We start from the raw sequence: 27,462 nt of genomic DNA, 5'->3' as shown, positions 1-27,462 counted from the left end.
CTGCAAAGAGCATCCAAAGACCCCCAAAACCCCTTCGGGGTGAGTTAGGGGCATGAACTGAATGAGTTGCAGGTGACACTGGCTGGCAAACACAGAAGCAGGGAGACGCCCCTGTAACCGAAGCACCCGGCTCCCCAGCAGGAACGGGGAAGAATCTCTGCGGGGCGCCCGTCACACATTCGTGCCACGTGGTGCATCCCAGTGACGGAAAAGAGCGGGGATGGGCTCAGGTGCAGACTGTGCACCAGACGCCGGGAAGCCTTTCCGCTGATCGGCCCACGCAGGAGCGCGCTACGGCCTCGTCAGTTTGTCCACTGTGCCTGCGTCCTTCCAGCTCACACCATGGGTCAGGATTTGAACTCAGTTCTCAGACCAACAAAACCAACAGCAGCTCCAGTGACACCAGGACTCACCAACAGCCCTGGTCACTGCAGCCTAGACGTGCAAAGAGGCAGCAAACCATATCACATTCTAAGTCTATTTAGAGCTTCAGGGAAGTACGTACATAGTTCAGAAAAACTGTTTATTATTTTTCTTAAATCTGTTTGAGTTTAAAATACACAAACTTCAGAAATGAACCACACGTCCTTATGATAAATGAGGCTGAAGTTGTGCTACTGAAACCGTAAACCACGCAAAGAACACAAACGACTGTCAAAGATGCATGCAGGGCAGCGTGGATCACGGGACTGACCGGGGCTCCACAGGAAGGACGGGGGCGCTGCTGCTGCCAGCAGGTCCCGCAGCCCCAAGAGCCACGCGGGCCCTCCTGGGGACTGGCCTCACCCAGACAGGCAGGCGGCTCCGTACTGAACAGGCGGCCACGGGGACGTCACCCACCTGCTCTGGGCCAGCTTCAGCTGGAGGGCACAGTCCTCCTTCAGGTGGTCCCGGGCCATGGGGGCCAGACCAGTGCCCAGCTCCCGGCCGCACTGGCTGCACTGCGGAGACTCGTCCCCCGCGAGCCCCAGCTCCAGCTGCCTCAGGCGGCCCTGCTGCTCCGTCAGCGACCCCTCCAGGTCCAGGATCTGGGCCGCCTGCTGGTCCTGCAGCTTCCTCATTTCGGCTTCTCGAAGCTCAAACCTGCGCATCACGGACAGCTTCTCGGACTCGGCCTGCTCCCGCAGCTCAAGGAGCGACTGCGCCAGCCTCTCCTCGGCCCCTCTCCTCAGGGCCTCACGTGTGACTTTCCACTCGGCCTCTCTCTCGCCGAGTTCTCGTCTCATTAGCTCAATCTTCTCCTCGGCGCTCTTCAGTGCTGCCTGGTGAGCTTCAACTAAAGTACATTTCACCTGCAGAAGGCACAATTTTATTTAAGAAGGAGGAAATTAAATGAAAAGATCGCTGGCAGCAACGATCCAAACCCATCTGTGAAGATAGAGAAGTTCCACAACATACAAGCACTAGTTCCATAACGTATTGCACTGAACAGAGCAACGGCAGTGTTTCTTACCCTGATGGGAATAAAGGGGCCTAATATGCACAAATCTAAGACTGTGTGCTTAAGTAAGACGTGTCCGCATCCCAGCAACTGGCCCCGACTGTTACCTCTGGGGCTGGCAGGTCTGGACACACACGCGAAGGGGAGCTCCTCTGCGGTGCCAAGACCAGCCCAGGGGATCAGACACGTAAGGGGCCTCCCGTCAAGGGAAGGCCAACCCCCCAGACCGAGGAACCACCACCAGCCAGGACGGAGCCACAGGAGAGCAGCAAACAGCACCAGGCCAAGCCACTGGACTTGCACAATGAACGTTCCAGGTTCTACAAGAGACCTGAGCAAGAGACTGAAACCAACACCCTTGAAGGTGTCATGTGAAAAGGGAGGTGAACGAGAAAGCTGAACACACACAAATATCCTCATTTTCAAAAAAGGGAAGAAAGGTCAACAGGCTACTGATCATCATCAAAAAAAACAAAACAGAACCAAAAAGGTTTGTGAGATTGACCTCAACTCTTTATTCAAGCTATTAACGTTTAGGGCCTGCTCTTAGTGAGGGCTGAGAATCAGCTCTCATCAGAGACAAGTGCAGACTCCGGATAAAATCCAAGAGATCCCGGGGCGGGGGGAGGTGTGTGGGGCGGGGGGTGGCGGGGGTCTGACACCCAGAATAAGAAAACGGCCTGGGTCACCGACCTGTTTGTGCCATGCACATAGAAATCTTACTTGTTTGAACCAGAGGAGCTGGGAGGTGAGGGGAGAAAGCCCATTAGGACAGAGGCAGAGCAGGAGAGCTGCAAAATCTGTGACTGGATCCAGCCCAGCTCTCAGGCTGGTCCCTGGTCATATACACGCAAGCAGACTCCAGAGCAGGCCAGCCAAGGCCAGGAGAACTGAAGGGCCCAGCACGGAGAAGACGGGGAGGCGACTGGCCTCTGACGAGGGCGGGGGCAGGGCGGTCTCCCGGGACTGAACCCTTAGCCCGTGGGATCAGCACTAACCCCGGGAGATACCATCAGAGGTAAAATGGAGAGAACAACGCACTCCATCGAAGAAAACGCAAACGATGGTTGCAATGACTACACTGGTAAAAGAGCAGGTAGATTTCAATACAAAGAAGCTACGGGACAGAAAGGGGACATTTCATTAATGATAAAAGGGTACGTTTCTCAAGAAGACATAACAATCATAAATGTGTAATAACAGAACCATAAAATACTTAAAAGTAAAAACTGAGAGAACTGAAGGGAGAGATAATTCCACACACTTCTCTTAATAATTTACATAAGGAGATAAACTGGTGGTCCAGGAAATACATATACCCCTGAATGTCAGAAGCCTTCAAGGAGAGTCTGTCCTTCAGGGAATGGTGCCTGAGAAGGTCGTGTGCCAAGGCAGGCGGCTGGCGAGCCAGCCACCCGCCGTGGGGCCGCGGGCCTCCCACAAACCCGTCCGAGCCTGCTCTGCCCCCATCCGCACCCCCAGTGCCTCAGTGTGGGGACAACACGTGATCCGCCTTGCCGGTGACAATACCTTCCTATGCAACTGCTTTGATAGAGGAGGAACCCCAGGGAGGCTTCGCGGGGAAGACCAGGGGTGACAGCAGCACCTCCCAGATGGTCATCCTGGGCTGCTCGGAAGGAACACGAGACAAAGTCACCTCCACTCCACTCCTCCGAACTGCGGTGAGGCTCGCCAGTAATTTAGGGGAGGGGTCTCAGCACCCCTTGCGTCCGCGGCCGCACGACCGACGGTCAGCAAGAAGAGCCTGGGGCTCAGGACACCACAGAAGACACAGTGGATGAGGCCTGAAGGTGGCTCGCCAACCACCCTGGTGCCCCTCAGAGGACCCCGGCCAGTTGCCCTGAGCGCTGGAGGCACCTGTAAGGAGCACACTCGGGCCCTGGCTCAGGTGGCATCCCACCCCGACCCCGAGGAAGGCACCCAGCAAGCAAACACTGCTCCAGGTGGAGGGCGTGGTGGACCTCGGGGGCTTGCGCTGACCCCGGCCAGTTAACCCGAGGCCCCGGTGGATGCGGGAAGTGCAGAGTGGTGAGGTGTTTCAACTTACTTTCTCCAAGTCCTCTTTTAGGTGGATTTCATGCTGCAATTTCTCGTGTAAATTTCTATTTTCTACTTTTAAGAGGTCGATTTCTTCCTTGAGCTCCGTCAGAAGAAGCAGGAGATGAGCCTTGTGCATGGTTTCCAGACCCAAGTCTCCGGCTGCCACCTCCAAGGCCGTGCTGTGTGCACACAGGAGGGGCACCCCGGCGAGCTCTGCAGGGAACAGGGGGCGGGACCGTCAGGCTGACCCGCAACTCAGAGTGGACACCTACCTTCAGAAGCCTCAGACAGCTGCACGAAGACCCTGAAACTCCCCGCGTGGGCCTCTGGTGTCAGAAGTGGACGCGACGCACCCGTCTTCAGCCAAGTGGTCACTGGGCCCCAGGCCCATCCTGAGCGGCCCACACCCGCTGCTGCTCCTTCCGCCTGGGTACCGGGTGACGTGGCAGCCCCCAGAGCGCCTCTGGCCAGGGCTCATCACCGTCCCAGGCTCGATAAAGAGCCAAGCGTGGCCGAGGCACCGGCTGACAGGACCGTGCTGAGCAGCGGCCGTGGGGCACCCCTCACACAGGAAGGAGAACAGGGAGGACAAGAAGCCAGCAGGCGTGGCCCAGCTCTCTGGGCCGCATTCTTCCCCTTCACAGGCCCGCCCGGCTCCGAGGTCCCCGGCGGGGCCCCTGAGGCGCCGGCCCTCACAGCGGGGCCCTCTGCCTTGCCGCCTCAGCTCTACGCGGGACCCACCCTCTCCTGGGCTCGTGCCCAGGGCCGGCCTTACGTCTGCTCTCCCGGGTCCCTGACCATCCCCGGGGACGACCGCAGCTTCTCTGTCCCCGTGGCCCCGGGCAGGCCCTCTCCCGACACGCCCAGGCCTGCTCCTCAACCCCCGAGGAAGGGCCCCCGGCGCCCACACTGCCAAGTAAATGGCCAGCATGTGCAGGTGGCTCTCACGGGAATCAGTCACCGCCCAGAACGTCTCCTGCAGACCAGACTCCAGGCGACACGCGGCACTGCAGGCACACACCTTGGCCGGGCTCTTCCGAAGGCCCCACATGCTGCGCCCCTTCCAGCACCTGGGTCCCCGCGAGGCCCGCCTCTGGCCGCACTTCCGGGGAGGACTTCCCCGCTGCTAGCCGGCGCTGGTGGTTTTCTTCGAGCTGTGTGTGCAACCCCAGGCTCTCCTTTGGGAAATCACAGAGAAAACCTTCTAATGACTCTCTCAGCCTCGTTCCTGAATCCCTGCCTCCCAGGGAACCCCCCATGGAGCCTCACCACGCACGGCCACGCCGCCTGCTGCCCCACGTCTCGCTTCCAGCAGGGAGGCGGGCCTACTCCACCGACGCCGAGCCGTGGGCACTGGTTCCCCCACCGGACCCCCGTCCCCCGCCCTCCGCACCCTGGGCCAGGCCTCCGGGACCAGCCACACGGCCAGGGCCTTGGTGGAAGGCGCCCTGCCCCACCTGTGGCTCCCGGGTTTCTCCTCACTCCCTGCCCCGCGCTTCCCACCCAGAGCCGGGTGCTGGGCCTGCCCCCCGAGGACGACGCTCCGGAGCGCAGGGTCCAAGGGGCTCGAGGCCGTGTCAACGTTTCCTGTTCCCTCAAAATGCAACCAGTCACCCCATCTTCCTCAAACTCACAGAGAGGCCACGGCAGCCTGAATGTCCAGCTCTCAACAAGCTCGAGTTATCTTTTAAATCAAGACTGGAGCCCTCATGTGGTCACGGGAGCAGACAACTTGACTGACGGGTGGACTCGAGCGCCCCCGACACTGCTCGGCTCACAAGGGCCAGGCTTCCCAGCAAGTCGGACGAGAGCGACTCGCCATCCCGGGAAAGAAAAGGGCCAGAGTCTCACCCCCCGCCAGGCAACAGCCAGTTCCAGGTGACAAAAGCAAAGATAAAATACAGGGAAATCCTGCTGTGCCCGAAGACTGGGGACGGGGAGCCGAGAGCAACGCGCTCCCAGCCTCTGAGGAAAGGGCAGAAACGTGGCCGTGACGACCAAACAAGTCAAAAGACATTCAGCCTCAGGGACAACCAAACAGTTGCAGCCAGAGAGACACTGGCCAGGGCTCAGCGCCGACCAGAGGGGCATGGGGGTTCCCAAACCCAGCTCGGGGAGTTCCACCAGGCACCCTCGGTCAACACGGCGCGTCAACACGCCAAACATACACCACGCACGCGCACACACCGCACACGCCGTGCACCACACACACGCCCACACACGGAACTTTTGCTTAAACGCACGTATACTCTATCGTCTTTATATTCCGTCAGATGACAGGAGACATAATTTAATCCATAAACCTATGAGGAGAAGCAACAGTGCAAGAGGTCATCGTTAAGCCAAAGGTGACCAACTGCTGGAAGACGGGCATCACGGATGCTCGCAGGGGTTGAACGGGGAGCCACCTGAGAGCTGCCCAGACACCCGCAAGGCTGGGAAGCGGGCACAGGGGGCACAGAGGTGACTGCACAACCCCCAGGGGCTGTGGACCAGGGAGACTGGCATGGGGGGAGGGACCTGGCCGACTGGAGTGGGGACCCCACTGCGCCCGTCTCCTCAGGGACCCCCACAGGAGGCTGGTAGAGCCCCCAGGTGGAGCCTGCCTGGTCAGACAGCCCGCCAAGACCCCACGGTGCCTCACGCTTCGTGACGGCACAACCAATGCACGGACCACAGGCGTCCCACACAATGCAGAGACCCAGACGGACGGAGACACAGCAGGAACTACACGGAGCCCCAGAGGCCTCTTAACACTAATGGCCGCCGTCAGAAAGGAGAGCAGACAGCCTGTCCCTGACGCCGAGCAGAGGACACAGGAAAGAGCACAGAACAAGAAGGCAGAGCCCTCGAAAATTAACAATGACAATGGAAATAAGACAGTCGGCTACAGAATTAGAGGAGAGGGGAGAAAAAAATCCCCCCCCAACCAAAAAAGCCTAAAGCAACATAAAAAGAGAAATGAGAATTGAAGGAGATCAGTGGTTCCAGCCCGGAGGTCCAGCATGAAGGTCGCAGGAGGATCAGAGAGAGAACAGACCACGTGGAGGAACAGCCGTCTGAACACGCTGAAGACTGCTGCTGCTCAAGACTTCCCAGAAGTGGACACAGAGTCAAGGCCCTGCCTGTTCCTGGTGTGGAAAATGGACACAAGCTGCCATCTCAGGGCTCCCTGGAGCCGAGAGCACGGCACCTCCAGCCCCAGCACCAGGGGCAGGAGGACGGGGGAGCCACTGGCTCCTCGGAGCTCCGCATCGGAACAGGCGCAGGCGGCTTCCACTGTCACAGAGAGCTGCGTGAACACCGCTGCCCACAAAGGTTAGAGATGCCAGAAACAAACGGCATGGAGGCCGTTCAACAAAGAGGGACGTAAAGGCCAATAAAACAGCACAAGCTCACCCCAGCACTTCACTCTCCGGTCATTAACACGCATGACGCAGGCGGCTGCGGAGCTCGTGGAGAGCGGCGGTGTGACCGCGCCTGCATGGGACGCAGGCGGGACCCGACCTGCCAGCCACCAGCCTCCAAGTCATGCCTTGAACCTCGGGTTGTTGTTTTAAACAAGCAGACGCAATGCAGCCTGTGGAGTCACCAGAGACACAAAAGCAAGCTTCCCTCTCTGCTTGTCAGTGTCACAGAAGGAAGCTTTTGTGACAAGGATGGAAATTCAGATTTGATAACATAAAGACAGTCCAGTTCCCAACTAAAGATTAATGAAACACATTAATGTGTTTATGGAGATGCTCATATACCTCAACAGCAAGAAAACAAAAAACAAAAACCCACCCGATTAAATAAAAAACAGGCAGAAGACCAGAACAGATACTTTTCCAAAGAAGGCACACAGATGGCCAACAGGCACATGAAAAGGTGCTTAACATCACTAATCCTCAGAGAAATGCAAATCAAAACCACGAGATCCCCCTCACACCTGTCAGAATAGCTACTATTAAAAAAACAACAAATAACAAAGGTTGGCGAGGATGTGGAGAAAAGGGAACCCTCTTGCACTGTTGGTGGGAAAGTAAACTGGTGCAGCCACTATGGAAAACAGTATAGAGGTTCCTCAAAAAATTAAAAATAGAGCATCATCAAAAAATGCTGCAGAGGGTATGGAGAGAAGGGAACCCTCTTGCACTGTTGGTGGGAATGTAAACTGATAGAGCCACTATGGAGAACAGTATGGAGGTTCCTTAAAAAACTAAACATAGAACTACCATACGACCCAGCAATCCCACTACTGGGCATATACCCTGAGAAAATCATAATTCGAAAAGAGTCACATACCACAATGTTCACTGCAGCACTATTTACAAGAGCCAGGACATGGAAGCAACCTAAGTGCCCATCGACAGATGAATGGATAAAGAAGATGCGGCATGTACATACAATGGACTATTACTCAGCCATAAAAACAAACAAAATTGAGTTATTTGCAGTGAGATGGATGGACCTAGAGACCGTCATAAAAAGTGAAGTCAGAAAAACAAACACCATATGCTAACACATACCTATGGAATAAAAAAAAAATGGTTCTGAAGAACCTAGGGGCAGGACAGGAATAAAGACGCAGATGTAGACAATGGACTTGAGGACACGGGGAGGGGCAAGGGTAAGCTGTGACAAAGTGAGAGAGTGGCATGGACATGTATACACTACCAAACATAGGGTGAATAGCTAGTGGGAAGCAGCTGCATAGCATAGGGAGATCAGCTCAGTGGTTTGTGACCACCTAGAGGGGTGGGAGGGAGACGCAAGAGGGAGGAGATATGGGGATATATATATATATACATACACATAGCTGATTCACTTTGTTACACAGCATTGTAAAGCAATTATACTCCAATAAAGATGTTAAAAAAAAAAAAAAAAAGAACTACCATATTATCCAGCAATTCCACTCCTGGGTATTTAACCTAAGAAAACAAAAACACTTATTGGAAGAGACACACACACCCCAATGTTCACAGCAGCCCCTATTTACAACAGTCAAGATATGGAAGCAACCTAAATGTCCACCAACAGATGAGGGGATAAAGAAAATGTGGCGCATACACACACATACACACGTACATACACACGCACAACGGAAACACTACTCAGCCACAAAAAGGGAAATCGTGCTATTTGTGACAACATGGATGGACCTTGAGGGTGTTATGCTAAGTGAAATAAGTCAGATTGAGAAAGACAACTACGGTTGGATCTCACTTCTATGTGGAATCTAAAAAACCCACCTCATGGAGAACAGACTGGTGGTTGCCAGAGGTGGGAGAGGGGCTGTGGGCAAAATGGATGAAGGGGTCAAAAGATGCACACTTCTAGTTTGAGGATAAAAAGTCCTGGGGTGTTGTGTAGAGCACAGGACTACAGTAAACAACGCTGTATTGCGTTATCTACAGGCTGCTAAGAGAGTGGATCTTAAAAGCTCTCAGCGCAAGGAAAAAACTCCACCTTTGTGTGGTGGTAGACGTCAACCAGACCGACCCTTCACAGCACACCCAGGCATCCGACCCTCATGTCAGAACGCCCTGTGTCAGCCAGCCCTCAAGACAAAACAAAGGTGTCCCATCACCTCGTGGTGCTCCAGCCGAAGGCCGAGCTGATCAAGACGGTCTCTTCCTTCTTCTTCAGACGTCTCTCCTGAACAGGCACTGGATGAAATGAGAAACTGTGCTGTAACAACTTGACATGGGTGCCCCTCTGCTGAACTCCGCTGTCCCTGGGGTCCCGCTTCTGTGCCGAGGACAGGATGACCGCCGCGAGGGTGGTGCAGCGGGGCTGGTGCCCACCCACCCCGGCAGCACGGCGCCGTCCACAGCCTGCGCGCACGTCAGACCACTGCCCAGCCTTAATGTCATCTTGTCAAGACCCAAACATAAACGTGTTCTCCTGGGCTGCTTTACCTGATTCCCACGGCCTCCGGCGGGGAGCTGTCCTTCCCGTCCTGCAGCCGCTGCTGTAACAGCGCCAGGTCCTCCTGGTAGCCCCTCTCAGCCTCCCTCGACGTCTCTTCAAAACAGACTCTCAGCTGTTCCGGTTCGGACTCGTGCCTGGTTCTCTCCTGCCGCTGCTCTAAGTCCCGCGTCAGGTGTTCTAGCCCCTCCACGTGAGACACTCGGGCCAGGAGCTGCCTGTGTAACTCTTTACAGGATGAAAGTAAGCGATCGTCTCAAAATGAAACACTTAGGGGAAATCAGAAGGTAGTTAAGAGCCTGTAGTGTGGTGCTGGGGGCAGAACTGTAAAAGGTCCCCCCATCCCAGAACCCGTGAATGGACATGGGACCCTCCAGGGCTTACGCTACGTGGCACAGGGGCCCTTGCACAGGGAGACCACCCAGGCGGCCTCAGTAAACCCCAGAGCCCTGAGGGCAGAGAGCTTTCTCAGGCCGGCACAGAAGTCAGGCACACTGGAAGTGTGGGAAGCGTTCCACATGTTGCGGGGGCCCTGAAGATGAGGGCCGCGTGGCGAGGAACGTGGGCAGCCCCTGGGCCAACAGCCAGCAAGGAAATGGGACCTCGGTCCTACAAGCACAGGGACGGGACCCTGCCGACCAAGGGAGCCAGGCCAAGGCCCAACCCAACGTCTGGACTTCGGCTGTGGGTGACCCTGGGTGGTTTCAGGCTGCTGAGTTGGTGGTATTTTGTTAATGGCAACAGAACAGTAATGCAGAGCGTAAGAGAACTGTCAGCATCACGGTTCTGATCAAGAGGGCTCTGCCAGCCAGTCCACCAGAGCTAGTTATTAGCTTTCAAATAACAGGGATGGAAACAGGTCCCTATCCCAGATCAACATTCCCCTGAGGGTCCTTAAACGCACGGGGGAGGGTGCGGCGGAACGCGCACAAGCTGAAACCCGCGTGCGAGAGCGCCCCTGAGGCCCGCCCACAGCTCAGTCTGCCGGCTCCGCCTGCGGCCGCCCAGAGCCCAACAAGCTGGGGACGGGAGGCCTATCCACCGACACAGACCGTCAGCTGTGATTGCAGGTCCTCTCTCATAACTCTGTTCTTTGCTCCTTAGTAACACTTATGCACAAGGGCAGACCCGAGAGTTTCAGGCCTGTCTGGAGAGCAGCAGACAAGCCCACATCTCTCTGCCCCGTGTCTCGTGACCTCCTCCCTCTGAAGGTGCCACCGGTGAGCAGAGACCCCTCTGACTTGGGGTCTTGTGAGGGGGAGACCCAGGTGAGCTGCCCTCAGTAAACATGGCGTCACCCTCCAAAACCAGAGCTCAGGGCCCCAGGAGCCTGACAACACCTAACACAGGTGAGGCTCATGGGACCCAGGAGGCAGTGTACACCCACGACCCGAATGCCCACTGAGAACTGCATTTCGACGGCGCTCAACCAAGCCCCACACCGTGAGCCCAGTCTCACACGTGAACGGCGCGTGTCCACATGAGGACACAGGCTGCGAGAGTCATCGCTCACCAACTCGCCTACGAGGAAGCCAAGGCTGCCACCAGCAGCTCTTCACCGTGAAGCCACAGACCTCAAAATTCACAGAAGTTTACTAAACCATTTTTTGGGGCCTGCAAAACCATTAAATCCTAGTTTGGGGTTTCAGCAGTGAAAACACAGCTCTAGCTTCTGGGAACCTGGATTTTGAACATGAGGCTCCTCACCACTCAGCTCCTGCCTGCTGGACCTTGCAGACTCCAGCTGGGCCCCCAGGCGCCGGATCTCCTCCTGTGACTGGGCCTGCAGCTCCGTGTACGAGGCACGCAGTTTCTCCAACTGGAAGAGAAGGCGATGGTGTGGGAGCCCGACCAGGACCCGGGCCCAAGGCAGTGCCGGTGACACCCGTGCAGCACCCGATGGGCACCAGGTGAACACACGCAGTCTCAGCTCAAGCCCACCCACCTCCAGGCATCCCCGAGAGCAGACCAGAGGAATCCGCGACCACCACAGCCTCTCATGTGGACACCTCCCAGGCCTCGGCCTCGTTTCCAGCAGAGACCTGTCCCTCTACTTTGTCAGGGAGGGTGGACGGGCCCCCTCCATCTGTGACCATGGGCTCCCTCACCCTCGCGTGGCCTGTGTGGTTTTCTCCGTGTTCCCTGGTCAACCTTCCTGGGAAGCGACTCTTGCAGGGATGAACAGAGCTTGCACACCAAGCGTGTGCCGCGTGCCAGCCGGCCCTGCACCGCTGGAGCTAAGAGTGGCTCCGCCTGCCCTCCCGGGGCCTGGGTCAGGGTGGCCACCCAGCACCCCAAGTCATGAGCACAGGGCCGAGTGCTCCGGGGGCAGCGTGGGCGGTGCTGGCCTGCGGCTGCTCTGCTGCCTTGTGGAACGGGCCTTTCCTCCCAGGGCACAGTGCAGAAGGCGACCTCCGGCCGCCTCTCTCCCTGGATGAGGGACAGCCCGCAGGGCCCCGCCTGGCCTTGGTCCTGCCCGGCCAAGCTGGCCTCTGTCTGGAGGGGAGGTGGGGGAACAGGTGTGAGAGCCACAGGGCTAGACGCGGCTCCTCCTGGGCTCCACGACTCTCCTCCCTGCAAACCCACACACGGGCCTCGGCTAATTCCGTCTTCCAGTTATTTCCTTTCTAATTCCTTGAACCAATGGGGCATTACTTGGCTCTTGGTCTTGGTGATAAAGGCCCTTCAGGTCCCTGAGTGAGATCCGGCCACATCACCCATATTTCGGTATGTAAAGTTCCAATGGAAAAGAGTTCTGAATACGTGAGCCGCAGAAATGTTTCTTGCTAACTTCTTGTTTATTGAGTCAAGGTCAGAGCATGTGCCCTTACACCCTAATGGCTGGAGCCTGTAGATGTCCCAGGGGCACTTGTCAAGGGCACGAATTCTCCAGGTGTAGGACTGAACACCATCATTAAGTCAAAGTCACAGACTCTATATCCTGACATGGCTACCTACCAGCTCCACCAAATACTGAGAGTCTCTTTAAAGGAGGACTTAAAGTATGGAGGTCCCTCAAAATCTAAAACTACAACTACCATATGACCCCAGCAACCCCGCTCCTGGGTATGTATCTGAAAAAACGAAAACACTAATTCGCAAAGACACATGCACCCAATGCTCATAGCGGCGCTATTTACAACTGCCAAGAGAAGAAGCGACCTAAGCACCCACTGACGGATGAATGGATAAAGAAGACGTGGTGTATATTATATACAATGGAATATGACTCAGCCATAAAAAAAGGATTGCTACCATCTGCAGCAACATGGAAAGACCTGGAGATGATCACACTAAGTGAAATAAGTCAAAGAAAGACAAATACTGTATGATATCACTTAGATGTGGAATCTGAAAACAGAACGAATGTATATACAAAACAGAAAAAGACTCACAGTCATAAAGAACAAACTAGTGGTTACCACTGGGGAGAGGGATGGGGAGAGAGGCAAGTTAGGGGTAGGAAATTAAGAGGTACAAACTACTGTGTATAAAATAAGCTACAAGAATACACTGTACGGCACGGGGAATAGAGCCGACATTTTATAACGAAGTACAATCTTTAAAAATTGTGACTCACTATGTTGTACATCTAAAACTTACATAATACTGTAAACCAACTATACCTCGATTTAGAAATAAACACAAACACACACATATTAGGGCTTAAGTTTTAGGCAACAGTAGGGTGTGAAATGACCCCAACCCAAGATCCCCCCCAGCTCCCCCCGCACAACGCCCACCTCAAGCTGGCTTTCCTTCTCCTTTTCGTTGAATCCCAGCTCCAGGTCCTCCACGCACTGGCAGTGCTCCGACCGCAGGTCCGCGCGTAACTGGCTCAGGGCTGCCTCGTGCTGAGCTCCCGGAGTCTGAAGGGAAACTGGAGACGGGCACGGGCCTCACTCAGTTTGTGACGGCACAGCGTCGCCCTCCTCAGCAGGGGCAGCTGCAGGCACGGCAGGTGCCCCAGGCTCTTCCAGACCCCATTCTCAGGACCCTGCTCTCTTCGGGGAGGAAGGGAGGGGAAGACGCAGGCCAGCAGACAGCATCTACTGACCAGTGGGCCCCACCGCAGAACACAAAGGGAACAATCACGAACTACTTTTTCTGTAGCAATTTAGTAGAAGAACATGCCAAAGATTCCTCTGAAATGAAGGTTTCGGAAGGTTTAGGGACCCTGAGATGCCTGTGACCAACGAGGAGGGACCCCAAGGCTGACTCTCCTGCCAGCCAGTCACACGGCATTTTTTCTGGGATGACACAGGAAAACTCAGTCCCCTTCCAAACTTGCTCATTTTAATTAGAGACTCACATTCAGCCTGATTTTTGTCTTGAAAAACCTTCTCCAACTCAGCCTTCTGTTCTGCCAATTCTTTCTTAAACTGGTTTTGTAAATTCTCCAGTTCTGACCGATGCCTTTCTGATAATTCTCGGCGTAGGTTTTCTAAGCACAAGTCTCTCTCGGATTCCCAGTCTTGCTTCAGGGTCTAATTTAAATAAGGAAAAAGTAGATGATGGCCAACAGTTTATTCCTCCGGTAAAAAAATTTCAACTGCACATTCGAAAACCGTCACCCCCGGCCAGGTCAGACTGAGTGCGGGACACAGCTCGGGACGCCCAGGCAGACGGGAACAGCAGCACCTGCAGGCCAGCAGCCCAGGGCACACGAAGCAGGTCCGCCTGCCAGAAACAGAGCTGGTCACTGAGCAAATGCACAGGACTCGGCCAGCAGTGCGGCCTCTGTCCCGCACGCAGACCTGGGCACCACAGCAGCACCGTCGGGCTCTGACGGGGTCCGGCTCTGTCCCAGGTGCCCTAAGAAATGGGTGCCCCCCATCCAGCTCAGAGGGCGGGGGCTGGGGCACGAGGCCACCCTCCACCCACTGCCTGTCCCGAGAGGCCAGGGCGCACCGGCCCCTCGGCCTGACGTCACACATCCCCTAACACCACCCACTTCCTCGGCCGTCACCAGCGCCAACGGCCCTGCTACAAGCGTGGCCCTGAGAAAGGGATGGGTTGCAAGAGTCACGCTCCTCCCACCCCCCAACCCCCCGTGGTTCCCCGAGGCCCATACATGTCACTCGATCGCCACCTCGGTGGCGTCCACGCCTCCGGTCTGTGAGGACCGAGGTCTGGGTCCCAAGCACAGCCAGGGCCGTGCCACAGGGCTGCTCAGAAACCAGATGGGAGGAAAGAGACTCCCATCACACCAGGCAACACGAAAGCCCACAACCAGCTGCTGTGATTAATTCACACTGTGCAGAGAAAGCAGCACGTCATGCTTTACCCCCACGACTCCAGCTCTGACTGTATTTTGTTAGAATCAAGGGGAGGGGTGCCGGGTGGGGATGAGGGAAATACCGTGTACGCGGAATGATTTTCTTATCCTGTGTACCTCTATCATCTGGGCATTTTTCTCCATTTCTGATTGTAGCTTCTCCTTCAGCTCAGCTGCAAGGGAAACATAAAAAGTCGCTCAGATCACTGCCGCTCAGACTTTCCCACAATCTGATCCCCCAAGAGATGAGAAGGCTCCTGGCACCTCTGGCCGCTCCACCGGACACCTGCCGACATTAACAGGACAGGACACGTCTGTGAGAAACAGGCAGGTGATGATGTCTGGGTTAATTAGCAAATCACACTCACGCCTGACAAAGGACGGGAGAGGTCCAGCCAGAGCGACAGTCCAGGAGGACCGGGCGAGGCCAACTTGGGGGCTGCACAGACCGCTGAGCACTGAGCCTGCGTCATCCTCTGCCTACGGGGACCTCGGCCCGTCCACTCCACACCAGGCCACCGCGCACCCAGGGCCCCGTAGTCCAGGGTCCCGCTGAGCCAGCTTCCAGGCTGGTTGCGGGACCACAGGAAAGGAGGCGCTGGGCAGAGGAGGCCGGACCAGTGGGCGCAGCCAAGCGTGCAGCTGCGGGGAAGTAGCACCACGTGACAACCGGCAACCCCTGGGTGCAGGGAGAGCGGCCTGAGCAACTCCAGAGATCACGCAAAGGCCCGGAAGCCACCCTCCGAGGGCAGGTCCCGCCAGGTCCACAGGGGCCCCGCCTGCAGCAGAGCTTCAGGGACTGGACGGCAGGGTGGGCCTCTTGGGGGACCGTTCCCAGGGGTGCACATGGAGGAAACAGCATCGAACAAGCCTAACTAAGGAAGGCGTATTTCATATTTTTAAAATTTAACAAAAGCAGGGGAGGACGTGGAACTATCTCCTTGTGTTTGCCTGAATCTAGGTGAAGAAACAGGCCAGGCGTCAAAGGACCGACAAGGCTGCTCCTCCAGGTGGGTGGGCCCCCAGGAGAGGGAGACTCTGTAACGGGGCAGGTCGCAGGGAAATGGGCCAGGGTCTCTTCTCCGGGGGAAGAACATTCTAAGCGTGAAAACACGAAAAGCCACCAAAGTGCAGCCTTTAAACACGTCAAGTAGGTGAATCACGTGGTACATGAATTACAGCTCAATAAAACTACTCTGTATGATTTTTACAAGAAGTACTAACAAAAGATGTACCAAGAAACATTAAAATGAAATCATACAAGTTCACCTTGAGGCCAGCGCATCGCCAGATTGAGAGGCACCTGAGCCGCCACCTGGCACAGGGCGCGGGGGGGACAGGGGCGGGGGCGGGCTCCACGAGGCCTGGTCGCACACAGAGGCCCAAGCACAGCACAGAAGCCAGGCGCCTCCGACGACACCCGCGGGCCGGCCGCCGAGCGTACCTGCCTCCTCCCGGACCAGCTCCAGCTCCCGGTGCGCGCGGCTCTGCAGCAGGGCCCGCTCCTGCGCGTGCCGCCCGGCGAGCTCGGCGCGCAGCTCGGCCAGCGCCGCCTCCTTCTCGCGCTGCAGGTGCGCCTGCGTCAGCTCCAGCCGCGCCGCGTGCATGTCACTCAGGCTCAGGCGCAGCACTTCCAGCTCCAGCTCCTGGAGGACACCAAGTGCAGTGAAATAAGCCAGGCCCCAAAGACAACTAACTACACGAGCGCACTGCCCCACTACCGTGAGGCATGTAGGATCGCCAAGCCACAGAGACAGAAGGTAGAATGGCGGCTGCCAGGGGCTGGGGGATGTTGCTTAGCGGACAGGGTTTCAGGTTGACAAGATGAGAAGAGTTCTGGAAACGGATGGTGCTGACGGTTGCACCACAGTGTGAATGTACGAACACCAATGAACTGTGCACCTAAAATGGTTAAGATGGTAAAATTTATGAGTGCTTTACAATTAAGAAAAAGACTGACAAAAACGGAGGTTGAGGGAAGTATAAATGGAGTTTCAGTAATTAACTATGCAAGAGGAAGGTGAAGGTGTTGATTAAATTTAGACTTAGATAAAGTAAGTATATATGTTGTATTTAATAACCTCACCATTAAAAGAATAGAAACTGTATATTATTACTTCAAAATGAACAAAGGGAGAATTTTTTTTAATCCCCTGATAAAAAATAATCTAAAGAAGGCAAAAAATGAGAAAAGAAAGAAACAAAACAGGCAGGACAAACAGAAAGCCCAAATTAAACGTCTGATGTAAGTACAAGCACGTCAGTGATTACATTAGATATAAGGGAATTCATTGCCCACTAATTGTGAGAGTCAGTTAAAAATCAACCCTATGCTGCTCACCAGACACACATCTCAAATAGAAGGATGCAAAGATGCTGAAGGTAAAGGAGAGAGAAGACCAGAACCATGTCTGATCCATTCACACAAAGCTCGACATCAGAATCGGCACAGAAGCCAGGAGGGTGCTCACTTCAGGGTGGGCAGCAGGGAGCAGGGTCCAGCACTGCCCTGCCCCCGAATTGTAGCGACCACGTGCTGTTTGCGGTGTACTCATCCGTTGGGCTATATCTAAGTTTTGTGTACTTTTCCACAAAGATGCTCCAAGTCGCAGTTTAAAGCAAGTATGAAATGTGTATTTAAGGCTGGGTTTTACAGACCCCACTAGAGACCATTTCTCCAGGCCCTGCCAGGCCCCCCTCTGAGCTAGATTTCTCCTGCAATAATGCAGACGAAAAACCAAACTTGCTCACTGCCAAAAGCAGTGTGCGCTGAGTCCAGTTAGAATCAAATGTCTAAAATACAGACTCTCAATTATAGCCATTGTTTGGTGTTAACTTCTAAGGGAGTATAATCTACAGAACTACTGAATCACCACGCTGTACATCCGAAACGGATACAATGCTACAAATCTTTTTTAATTTAAAAAAAGATAAAATACAGGACTTTCAATATAACATTTTGAAATTGGTCAACATCTAATAAATTTTCTCCCAAATGTTAACAAAAACTGGATGGATTAAAGAAAAGCAATCAATTCAACACTCACGGAAGTCACACCAAGCACTGTGGTAGGAATGGTAAGACCAGCGCCCAGCCATCAACACTGACGGTAAGAGCAGCGCCCAGCCGGCAAGCCCGTCCCCCAGTGTGTGTCACGTGCGGGGCTGCCCACGTGGGCGTGGGTATCAAGGGCCAGGCCCAGGAGGCACGCTGACCCCGCAGGACCCTCAGGGAAGGAAGGGCAACTCTCCCTTCCACGCCCACCACCAAGATCAAAGGTCACAGGAGGAACGCCTCCAGCTTCCTCAGCTGGCATCCCCAACGGGGATACACCTTACCCGAGAGCCCAGGAGAGGCATACCTTGGTCATTACTCCAGGCTGCTCCGGACCGTCGCCGTCCAGCTTCTGCGGCGTCCCCGCTCCACCGGGCTCCTGCAGCTGGAGGGGAAGGGCCAGGAGCATCCACAGCGGCTCCGCAGGGTAGCCCGGCCCCCCGGCCCCACCCACCTCCAGGCCCGCCATTTCCCTCTGCACTCTCCTTCTATACAAATCTCAAGCTGTAAACATTTTTCATGTAACCTGCTTCCCTAACGATGTTGTTGCCCAATTTTTCACGAATTCTGCTTCTTTAAGTTATTTCACCGCGTGCTTAACGCAAATCACTAAACTTTAGTTGCTCAACACGTAGTTTCTAAGCTCTTAATTTTATATAAATTCAAATATTTCATCTTCAAGATTTTTCCTTTAGATAAATCTTTTCCTTAATAGTTTGCAGAACAGTATTTTTAGTTTCTTTTTGTAAATCACCTCAAAATTGAGTTTAAAGCTTTCCAGTGAATTTTCCCCCAACAGTTTTGACCCATAAGTTTACAAGAATTGGGGCTTTTATCTGCAGGAAGGTTTGGTGCGCACGACTTGGCGACTCGCGGGCGGCTTCCACCCCCATGTCCACCTGCACCTCCAGCCCTGACCACACATCTCTCTGCCGCTGTCAGCGTGAGCATTAGCATCTGCTGGACCTAACTGTACTTACCAAGGTTCTTTTCTGGGCAGCTATAAACGCTTGAGAGGACTGGCATAATTTTATTCCTTCTTACGAGTCTTCCAAAGAACAATGAGAAAATTTACTTTTTTTTTTGTCCTAGAGTAAAACATTTTACCTTGCAATTACTACCAGACCCCTGCATTTATCTAAGACACAAAATGCTTCTCCCATATCACGATGCTATTTCATCATCCTAAGGCCTGTTTTGTCACACTCAATTACTGCCAACCATGCCAACACCACCTTAAATCATGAGGAAACAGAAGAATGAGGGAACCACCTAGAAGGACGAGGAACAGTGAACCCATCCACCCTCCAGTTTTCTAGGTGACTGGAGAGACCATCTCAGTAGCCTGCTTTCAACACGACAATTCAGGGACTTCCCTGATGGTCCCGTGGTTAGGTCTCCGCGCTTCCACTGCAGGGCACACGGGTTCCACCCCTGGTCAGGTGCCGCACGGCGTGGCCAAAAAATTTAAAAATTTAAAATAAAATTTTCAAAAAGACAATGCATTAAGAATTTGTCATTTTCCTCCCAAAATGACAAAGAGGGCAATGCTGACAGAGAGGACTCTTCCCCACCATCAGGTGAGTCCAGAGAAGAACGCAGAGAGCAGCACTCGGGCCACGAAGCTGGTGAAGCTGCGGCAACGGCGACATCGCAGACTTCACATCCCCGCAGGACGACACCTCGATCCCCTCACAGTCAGGAATCAGTAAGTGAACAGCTTATCTCAGGACAGGGCCTTCCCTGGCGGTCCAGGGGTTAGGGCTCCGCACTTCCACTGCAGGGGGAGCGGATTCCATCCCTGGTTGGGGAACTAGACTCCGCATGCCGCAGGGTGTGGCCACAACAAACAAACAAACAACACATCTAAGGACAAACAAAAATAAAAAGGGTCGTCAACACTGACGCCACAGAAGACTATTCCTACGAATAACTTAATACCCAAAACTGGACGATTAGAAGCACACATTCTGAGAAAAAGCACAACTGAATAGTCTGGTAACTGTTCAGTAAGTTGACTCTGCAATTAAAGGTCTTTCCACAAAGAAAGCTTCAGTCCCCAACAGCTCCACCATCTTACACCAGCTCACCCACAGCGCAAAGGACCCTCTCAGCTCGTCACGTGAGGCCAACACAACCTCAACACAAAAACCTGACAAGACAGGAAAATTCCAGGTCATTCTCTCACAAAACACACTGCTAAATCAACTGAGAGGACCATATGACTTTTCTCTTTTAGTCTCTTAAGTGAATCACACTGATTTTTTTGGAATGTTTGACTAAGCTTGCACTCCGCTAAAATACACTCCACTCCACACCCACCAAAAACGTTAAAATAGAAAACAAATGTCAACACCAATCACAGATGTTATGGAACAAGGAAAACACTCATATGCTACCACTGAAAATATAAACTGAACAACTGTTTTAAAACACAGCTCAACATACACAAGTTGAACGTATACCTAAATACTGACTCAGATATTAAATATCTAATTACGGCACCATAGAAACATGCTCACGCAGACACCAAGAGACTTGTATGAGAATGTTCATAGCAAATGTCAATCAACAGCAGAACAGAAAAACCAATGTAATGGTAATGTATGTAATCCATACAGCAAAATACTATACAACAACAAAAATGAAAGAACTATAGCCTTTAACTCCTAAAGGATGCTGGATAAGAAGACCCACACTCGGGACCTGCATACTAGATTATCTTATTTATAAAACACTCAAAACCAGCAAAACTAAACCATTCTCCTAAAAGTCAAGGTGCTCCATACACAGAAAGTAACTTGAGATGGATCACAGACTTAAACATAGAAACCAGGCCATCAAGCCTCAAGAAGACACAGGAGATTATCTTCACAACCTCAGGACTAGGGGAGACCTTTTGGACAGGACACAGAAATCACTAACCATAGAAAAAAATGATAAATTCAACATCAAAGTTAAGAATATTTGCTTATCACAAGACACCATTAAGAAAACAACTAGGTAAGCAAGACTAGGAAAAATATTCACAGTACATATATCTAACAAATAACCTGGGAATGCTAAACAATAAACTTGGGAAAAATAAAGACAAAAACAACTACAGGTTTCCCCCACTACCAAAAATAGAGCGTTCCTATGAAAGCTTTCATAAACCAAAATGGCATAAAGGTAAAGAAGCAATTTGATTTCTTCATAAAACTGAAAATCTTCTTTGGATTTCTTTCTGTTAGCTAACACAGGTACTAATGCAGGTCTTTTGTAAAAGTGAAGTGGTGTAAAGCGACCTTTCAAAACGTGAGGGATAGCTGTATAAACAAATATCCTAGAGTTAGTAAATTTGTGTTTTACTGGCATGAGAAGTAGCAATTCTGAAATTAATTTGTATGTATTTTAAGATTGAGCAAATAAGTAAAGATACTGTAGATAATAAGCCTTTCCCCCATTTTCTCACTATGGGAAAAAGGAGCTAAAAATAAGGAGAGGGGGGGCTTCCCTGGTGGCGCAGTGGTTGCGAGTCCGCCTGCCGATGCAGGGGATGCGGGTTCGTGCCCCGGTCCGGGAGGATCCCACATGCCGCGGAGCAGCTGGGCCTGTGAGCCATGGCCGCTGAGCCTGCGCGTCCGGAGCCTGTGCTCCGCAGCGGGAGAGGCCACAACGGTGAGAGGCCCACGTACCGCAAAAAAATAAATAAATAAATAAGGAGACGGGGAAAAGCTACAATAAATTCTGTGCTGTTGGACTGGTATTGAAGATATTAGTGTGAATTCATGGTTTTTATCATACATACAAATAGACAAATAGCTATAGATGTGCGTGTATATACGTACATTTATATTTTCTGGCTCTGTCTATTGAAACAGCCTAGAAGCAACCATACCCCGCAAGCAATAAACACACCTAGCACCCAGATCTTGGATTCTAAAACCATTCTCCACCGAAAGGAAACAAGGCTCCTTGAAGAAATGGCTGGTTTGGGGCTGCAGCAGGAAAGGACAAAATAAGCCTAGAAAATCTTGGTGCCAGGAATTAAGGCACCAGAAAATGATGAGGGCATGTTAAAAGGTCACAGATGCCGATTCAAAGGCACTCCCAGTGGCCAAATGTATGTATTTCAGCAACATAATAAACATTGATATGATGGATTAAAACCCATAATAAAATAAGTATCTAGGAATCCATACTGATATAAAAAATTGAATGAATAAATTGCGGAGAAGCAACAGTTCCTCCTTAGAGTAAAATGCCAATTAATATATGTAGCTGGAATGATGGAAACAAAGTCATCATTTGGCCAACACCATCACAGTAATTATTGCAGGCAAGAATCTTCAATGGAAGCTAAAACTAATGAAAAGTATAATGAGAAATGGAATATTTACAGGGTCTCTAAGTACCTCCACATAATATACCTATTAACTACATAGGGGAAAACATCAGCAGAAATCTGGCAGGCCCCCCAGTAGTGAGACATAGCTAACACCACACCACCTGTGCCTCTTCTCAGGATGCATTCAGCAGACATCATCATCACTTCCACCGTGTTCCTGCCAAAATGCACAACCTGACTCCAATTGGAAGGAAACATCAAACAAGCCCAAACCGACAGGGATCCTACAACATAACTAGCTAGTACTCCACAAGTATCAAACTTATAAAACACAAAGGAAGACTGAGAAACTGTCCAGATTGGAGGAGACTAAGGTGACAAGGCACTGAAACGCAATACAGAATCCTGGACCAGAAAAATTGGAAAAATTAGAATAAGCTCTATCAATTAGCTCACAGTATTGTTTCAATGTTAACTAAAACTGATTGTGATTTATACTATGATTACATAGGTGTCAATATTTCAGGAAGTTAGGTGAAGGATCTCCAGGAACTCTGTGTTATTTTTTGCAATTTTTTGTGGGTCTGACATTTTAAAACAAAAAGCTAAAAACCACAAAACCTCTAACTTAAAATAAAAAAGACTAGTCTGATTTGAAAATAAAAATGTGAAATTAATAAATGTTAATTTACACCACGAGCCTTTCTCCTCAAAGAGCCTAAGCAGGAAACGTACAGAGAAAAGCCACCGAGAGTAAGGGCTCAGCACTCTCAACGTGGCTTTCGTGGACTCAGCTGTGACGAGACAAGCTTGCTGAGAACCCACAGCTCGACCCCAGAGAAGCAACAAGAGGATGAACAGGAACCGAAACTGATCCCCAGCCTCAGGACCCTCAGACCACAGGGAGTGGAGGCAGGGTGAGCTGGGCACAGGCTGCTCCAAAGACTCAGGCACCAGAGTTCTGGGCAGCTGCTCCCTGGGCAAAGTCGGAGCGCCACGGCGAGGTCTTCCAGTTTTTCAAAAGAAGGAACATTCTATAATACATTTGTAGGTAGAATACCATAAACTTTATCCGCTAGCAATCATTCCTTTTTTTTCAATAGGGCAGTCCAGACACAGCATGACTCTGAGTCAAATTCTGCCCTCAACCACCAGTTTTCAGCTCATTCTAGCAAACACCTGCCCCTGCCCTGCTGCACACAAGTTACGGGTACTCCCAGTTTAAGTACACACACAAGAGGAGGCCCCAAGGAGACCCACATGCAGGCAACCAGGAGGCCCAGGGAGGCCATGCACCCTCAACACCCAGGTCTACACCCACCCCTGCAGCTCAGAGGGCCTCAAGCAGCAGACAAGACACCATTTCTGTGACACCTTCAGCCCTGCCCTCCTCACCCCACATTCAGAAAGAAGGGAAAGGACAAAGACCACCAAGTAGATGGATTTGACAGTAGGTGAAGGGATATTATGACTGAAGTGTCCAGAGATACCTGTCGGGGGGCTGATGCACAGCCACACCCGAGGAACCCACACTTGTCAAACCCCCGTTACCACACCGAGCACCAATACTGACCCCTGCCGTCAAACGGGTCACCCCAAAGTCCTCAAAATCATGGGATGAAGGAACAACTTTAATTAGAAGTAAAACCACAAAAATATACACCCCTTTTGTAAGATAAAGTAAAACCCCCTTTCCCCACTTCTGATAGGCAAAAAACAGACCTAAGACCACTTTCAGTAAGTTACGCTAGCAATAACCAGAAGACAAGCAAAACGCGAAAACACAGAGCTGAGGAAATCTACCTGAGGGACTCCTGCGCCATCAGGGGTGTCGCTGCTGTCGCTGCACGACGTGTTCTCGCCAACGTCCCGGCCTCCCAGGAGGCCGCTGGCCTGGGCCGCAGCTACCGGACTCTCCTCCTGGTCAGGCGCATCGACAGCCGCGCCCTTCCTCTTCGCCGGCGTTTTCTTCGAATGCGCACAGTCACCTTTTGTTTTCCTCTGTCGGAAGTGAGCAAGCTGCGCAAAAACGTAGAGAGGTAGTAGAGACAAAGGTAAGTGAGGAAAAAGTAACAGAACCACAAAGACAGCAAGCTTGTGAGGAACATGAGGCTCTGGGGCTGGCTCAGTCCACACGGCCACACCTGGCCAGACTCACATCAACCAGGCCCCGTCCCAGAAACACCACCTCCATTAACATCTACGATACTGGGAGTTAAAGGTTCAGAATGACACCCGAAGAATCTAACATTAAGGACTGTTAATGATGCCTACAGACAAAGAAAAGCAATAAGGCTGACTGGCAGAATAGCTTTTCCAGCCCCTGACAGTTTACAGAAAAATTCAAAAATTAAAAAGTACATCTATTTTAAAAACGGACAGCTTAATCAAGGCATGTTTAAGGTTTAAAACTATATAGAAAAGCGAAATTCTCCCTTTTTGACCCATTTTCCCCCAATCAGGGAAATACATAGCCTAGCCAAAACTTCCTTGCCATAGATTCTGAGACAAGATACAGAAATAGCAAAAAATTAATTAAGCCAGGTCAATCTAACATCCTCCTTTATGGAATCAGATGTTCTATTTTTCATGACGCAGCTCACCAAAGCACCAGGGACCTCCGCAGAATGTCCCCATCAGAAGGCACACCTGGCTCTGTTCAGTCCCACAGATCTGAGGGTTTAGACTGTTCACACACCATCTCCCACTAACACCTTATTCAAAAGGTAGGATAGCTAACGTCAGCTTTTCACAGGAGGACAAGGTCCTTCAAACGACAACTCTGGTCATAAAAGCAAATGCATCTAACAAATGTTTGTATACATGATAACAGAAGTGCACAACTTCGTGGACATAGGAAAATCACAAAAGGCAATTTAAGTGAGAGAAACCCTCTCTCAAGAACAGACACTGCCTTCAAAACCAGTCCCAGATTCGTTTATTTTGTGCCCAACTGCATCAAATCTAAGCGTCTGTGAGTTCCCTTCCTGCATCACAGACCCAGTCTCTGGCCTGTGGTCAAGCAACAATAGGCATCTGTTTCTTCTCCCAAGGTGAAATCTTCTCATCACCATTAATGCTCCTTCAAGCAACATTCAGGCACATTTACAAACCATGGTGAGCTCAGGAAAAACGGTGAGTATTAAACTCTGGCTTGCTTCCACCTCCTTCCTATGTGCCAGGCACATGCAAAGGGGAAAAAACACTCTACAGCCTCACTCTTCAAACCCCAGTCACAAGTCTGACCTGCGCAGGAAGCCTAAGGAGGCCACTCTGTCCTCTGCCTGTCACCACCTCACACCACTCACCATGTGTTCTGAGTGGTCTCTTTAATGCAGTGGCCCTGCGGTTTCCTCAAGGGAAGGAACTAGCATGGAACTGAACACCCCTGCTGGCTGATCCATGTGAAATTCCCAATGTCTGACCACGTCTGACCTCAAACAGCAACCTCACAGGGCTCTGTCTAAAAGTCGTGGGCACTGCACAGCGGCTCCCCCGCGACAGCCGGAATGATGTGGGCCAGGGCGGCACGGCTTTCTCCACTGTCTCTACGGCCGGCGTCTGGTTGGCAAACGTCTCAATAGCCACAACACGCCCAGAACAGTGAGTACCAGACGGTGCCTACGTGGATGACAAAGGCCCACTCCGGGACCGCACAGAGCTCCCGGGGGCATCCGCAGCGCAGGGACGTGACACCTCCCAGGAGGCTCCGTCCGGGCGTCTAAGAGCTCCCAGGCCCGGCGCGGGGGGCGGCCCCGGCAGAGGCCCTCCGCCCTCACCTGCCCAGGACCGTCCACCTGGGCCCCAAGCAGCGAGGAGGCGGCACAGGCGTTTCAGGAGCCCCGACACCAGGGCGTGGGTCGGTGGGAGGCATTCCACAGGGTGAACAAGTCCCGTGCTCGGGAACACCACTCCGAACTTCTATAGCAAAAACAACTGCAGAATTCCGCGTAAAACGAATCTCTGCACATCGTTTTAATTGGATGGAAGCTGAGCTGAGTGAGCCCTAGGGGAAGCGCCCGTGTCGCCCAACTGCAGGGAGTCCCGGCCTCCAAGCCCTCCAGGAATCCAGGCCAGGACAGGGAGACGCTCAGGTGCCAGTAGGTGTGCACAAGAGCGCAGGTGTGGTGACAGCGCCCGTCCCGCACCTCGGGCTCCGGAAGCGGGCGGCCGTCAGGGACGCCGCGTCCGGAGGACACCACTGTCAATGAAGCCGCCTCGCCGGCTCCCCGGCGGTGGTCGGAGCTGTGGGGTCCCGGTGGGGGGCGGCGGGGAGGGGACCTGGGCGGGGACGCCCACCTCCCACGGCCCCGCCCCTGCCCAGCGCAAGCGCAGCCCCGCCAGTCCCGGCGTACCCCGCGCCCGACCTCTCCGCGAAGCGCCGCGCGCCCCCGGACGCTGATTGGCTGTGGCTACGGCGGGGGCGGGCCCAGGCAGAGGGCGGCGGATTCAAGATGGCGGCGGCCAAGGGGCGGCTTCCAGCTCAGTCGGCGGAAAGGGCAAGAGTGCGGCGGTAGCGGTCCCCACCTGGCCGCGTCCGCTCCTGGCAGGGGACGGTGGCAGGCACCGGAGCCCGCCCTGTGGAGCCCACGCCGGGACAGCGGGAGGAGGAGGCGCTGCCGTTTACCTTCGCTCTCCCGGCCTCCACTTTTCTGCGCCGCTGCTCTTGCTCATCTTCTTCCATCTTACTCCGGGGCTCTTCGCAGGTCGCCGGGGGGTGGCGGGCCCGATGCGGCGCCGCCTTCGATCTATTTACACTCCCTCCCCATCGCCTGGGCTCACCCTCCCCCGACGACAACTGTCACGCAGACGTCGGCCCGCCCCGCGTCCGGCCCCGCCCCGGGGCGTGCACCCCCGGCCCGCGGCCAATCAGGGGCCGCGGTCCTGCTCTCGCGCACGCGCGTTTAGCGCGGTGCCCTCAAGGAGACGCGGCCCGGCGAAGCTCCGCCCCTGCGTCTGTTCCTCCGATTGGCGCACAGACTCTCCCGCCTCTTCGGGCAGGACCATTGAGCGGGGCGCGGCAGCCTCGGCGCTCTCTGTGGTTGGTCGGTTTGAAGGGCCCCGCGCACGTGGGTCGTCGGGCCCGGTTGGGGCAGGCGTGGGGGCCGGCTCGCGTTCCCGCGAGGTTGAGGCCTCCTGGGGGGAGTCTGCGCTGGTGTCCAGTTGATTCAAGCTTCGCAAGCGCCCGCGGGCAGCCCAGGAGGCCGGGCCCCACTGCATGCGTGCGCCAGCTCAGGGCTGCCCCTAAAATCTCTCCGGGTTGTGGCCGCGCCCGGGGGTGGCAGGACCCAAACTCTCGTCTCCAGGGGTCCTATTCGGCGACCGGGATGCTGGCCCTGTTAGTGTCACGATCACAGAACAGCCAGCAAAATCACTTGATT

The 27,462-nt window shown here is 53.3% G+C and overlaps 1 protein-coding gene across 16 annotated transcripts in view; it reads right to left on the bottom strand.

Annotated features, from left to right (window-relative positions):
• PCNT (pericentrin) overlaps positions 1-26,921 on the bottom strand; it is a 106,895-nt gene extending 79,974 nt beyond the window's left edge. For 9 of the 16 annotated variants that reach the window (XM_067035299.1, XM_067035304.1, XM_067035301.1 and 6 more), the window contains exons 1-13: positions 26,709-26,916; positions 23,885-24,100; positions 18,059-18,136; positions 16,141-16,342; positions 14,814-14,869; positions 13,731-13,905; positions 13,162-13,298; positions 11,126-11,237; positions 9,409-9,646; positions 9,078-9,156; positions 4,524-4,680; positions 3,510-3,715; positions 841-1,292 (exon numbers count right to left, since the gene is read on the bottom strand). In XM_067035299.1, the coding sequence (XP_066891400.1) occupies positions 841-1,292; positions 3,510-3,715; positions 4,524-4,680; positions 9,078-9,156; positions 9,409-9,646; positions 11,126-11,237; positions 13,162-13,298; positions 13,731-13,905; positions 14,814-14,869; positions 16,141-16,342; positions 18,059-18,136; positions 23,885-24,100; positions 26,709-26,765 (2,165 nt within the window). In that variant the 5' untranslated portion in view covers positions 26,766-26,916. Of the gene's footprint in view, positions 1-840; positions 1,293-3,509; positions 3,716-4,523; positions 4,681-9,077; positions 9,157-9,408; positions 9,647-11,125; positions 11,238-13,161; positions 13,299-13,730; positions 13,906-14,813; positions 14,870-16,140; positions 16,343-18,058; positions 18,137-23,884; positions 24,101-26,229; positions 26,398-26,608 lie in introns of those variants that run through there. The other 7 variants (XM_067035300.1, XM_067035303.1, XM_067035309.1 and 4 more) reach the window with 6 other exon arrangements.
• Positions 26,922-27,462: the final 541 nt, after the last annotated feature.

Source organism: Kogia breviceps, chromosome 5 (assembly GCF_026419965.1).
Source record: "Kogia breviceps isolate mKogBre1 chromosome 5, mKogBre1 haplotype 1, whole genome shotgun sequence".
Lineage (NCBI taxonomy): Eukaryota > Metazoa > Chordata > Mammalia > Artiodactyla > Physeteridae > Kogia > Kogia breviceps.
This window is presented reverse-complemented; position numbering and strand designations above follow the sequence as displayed.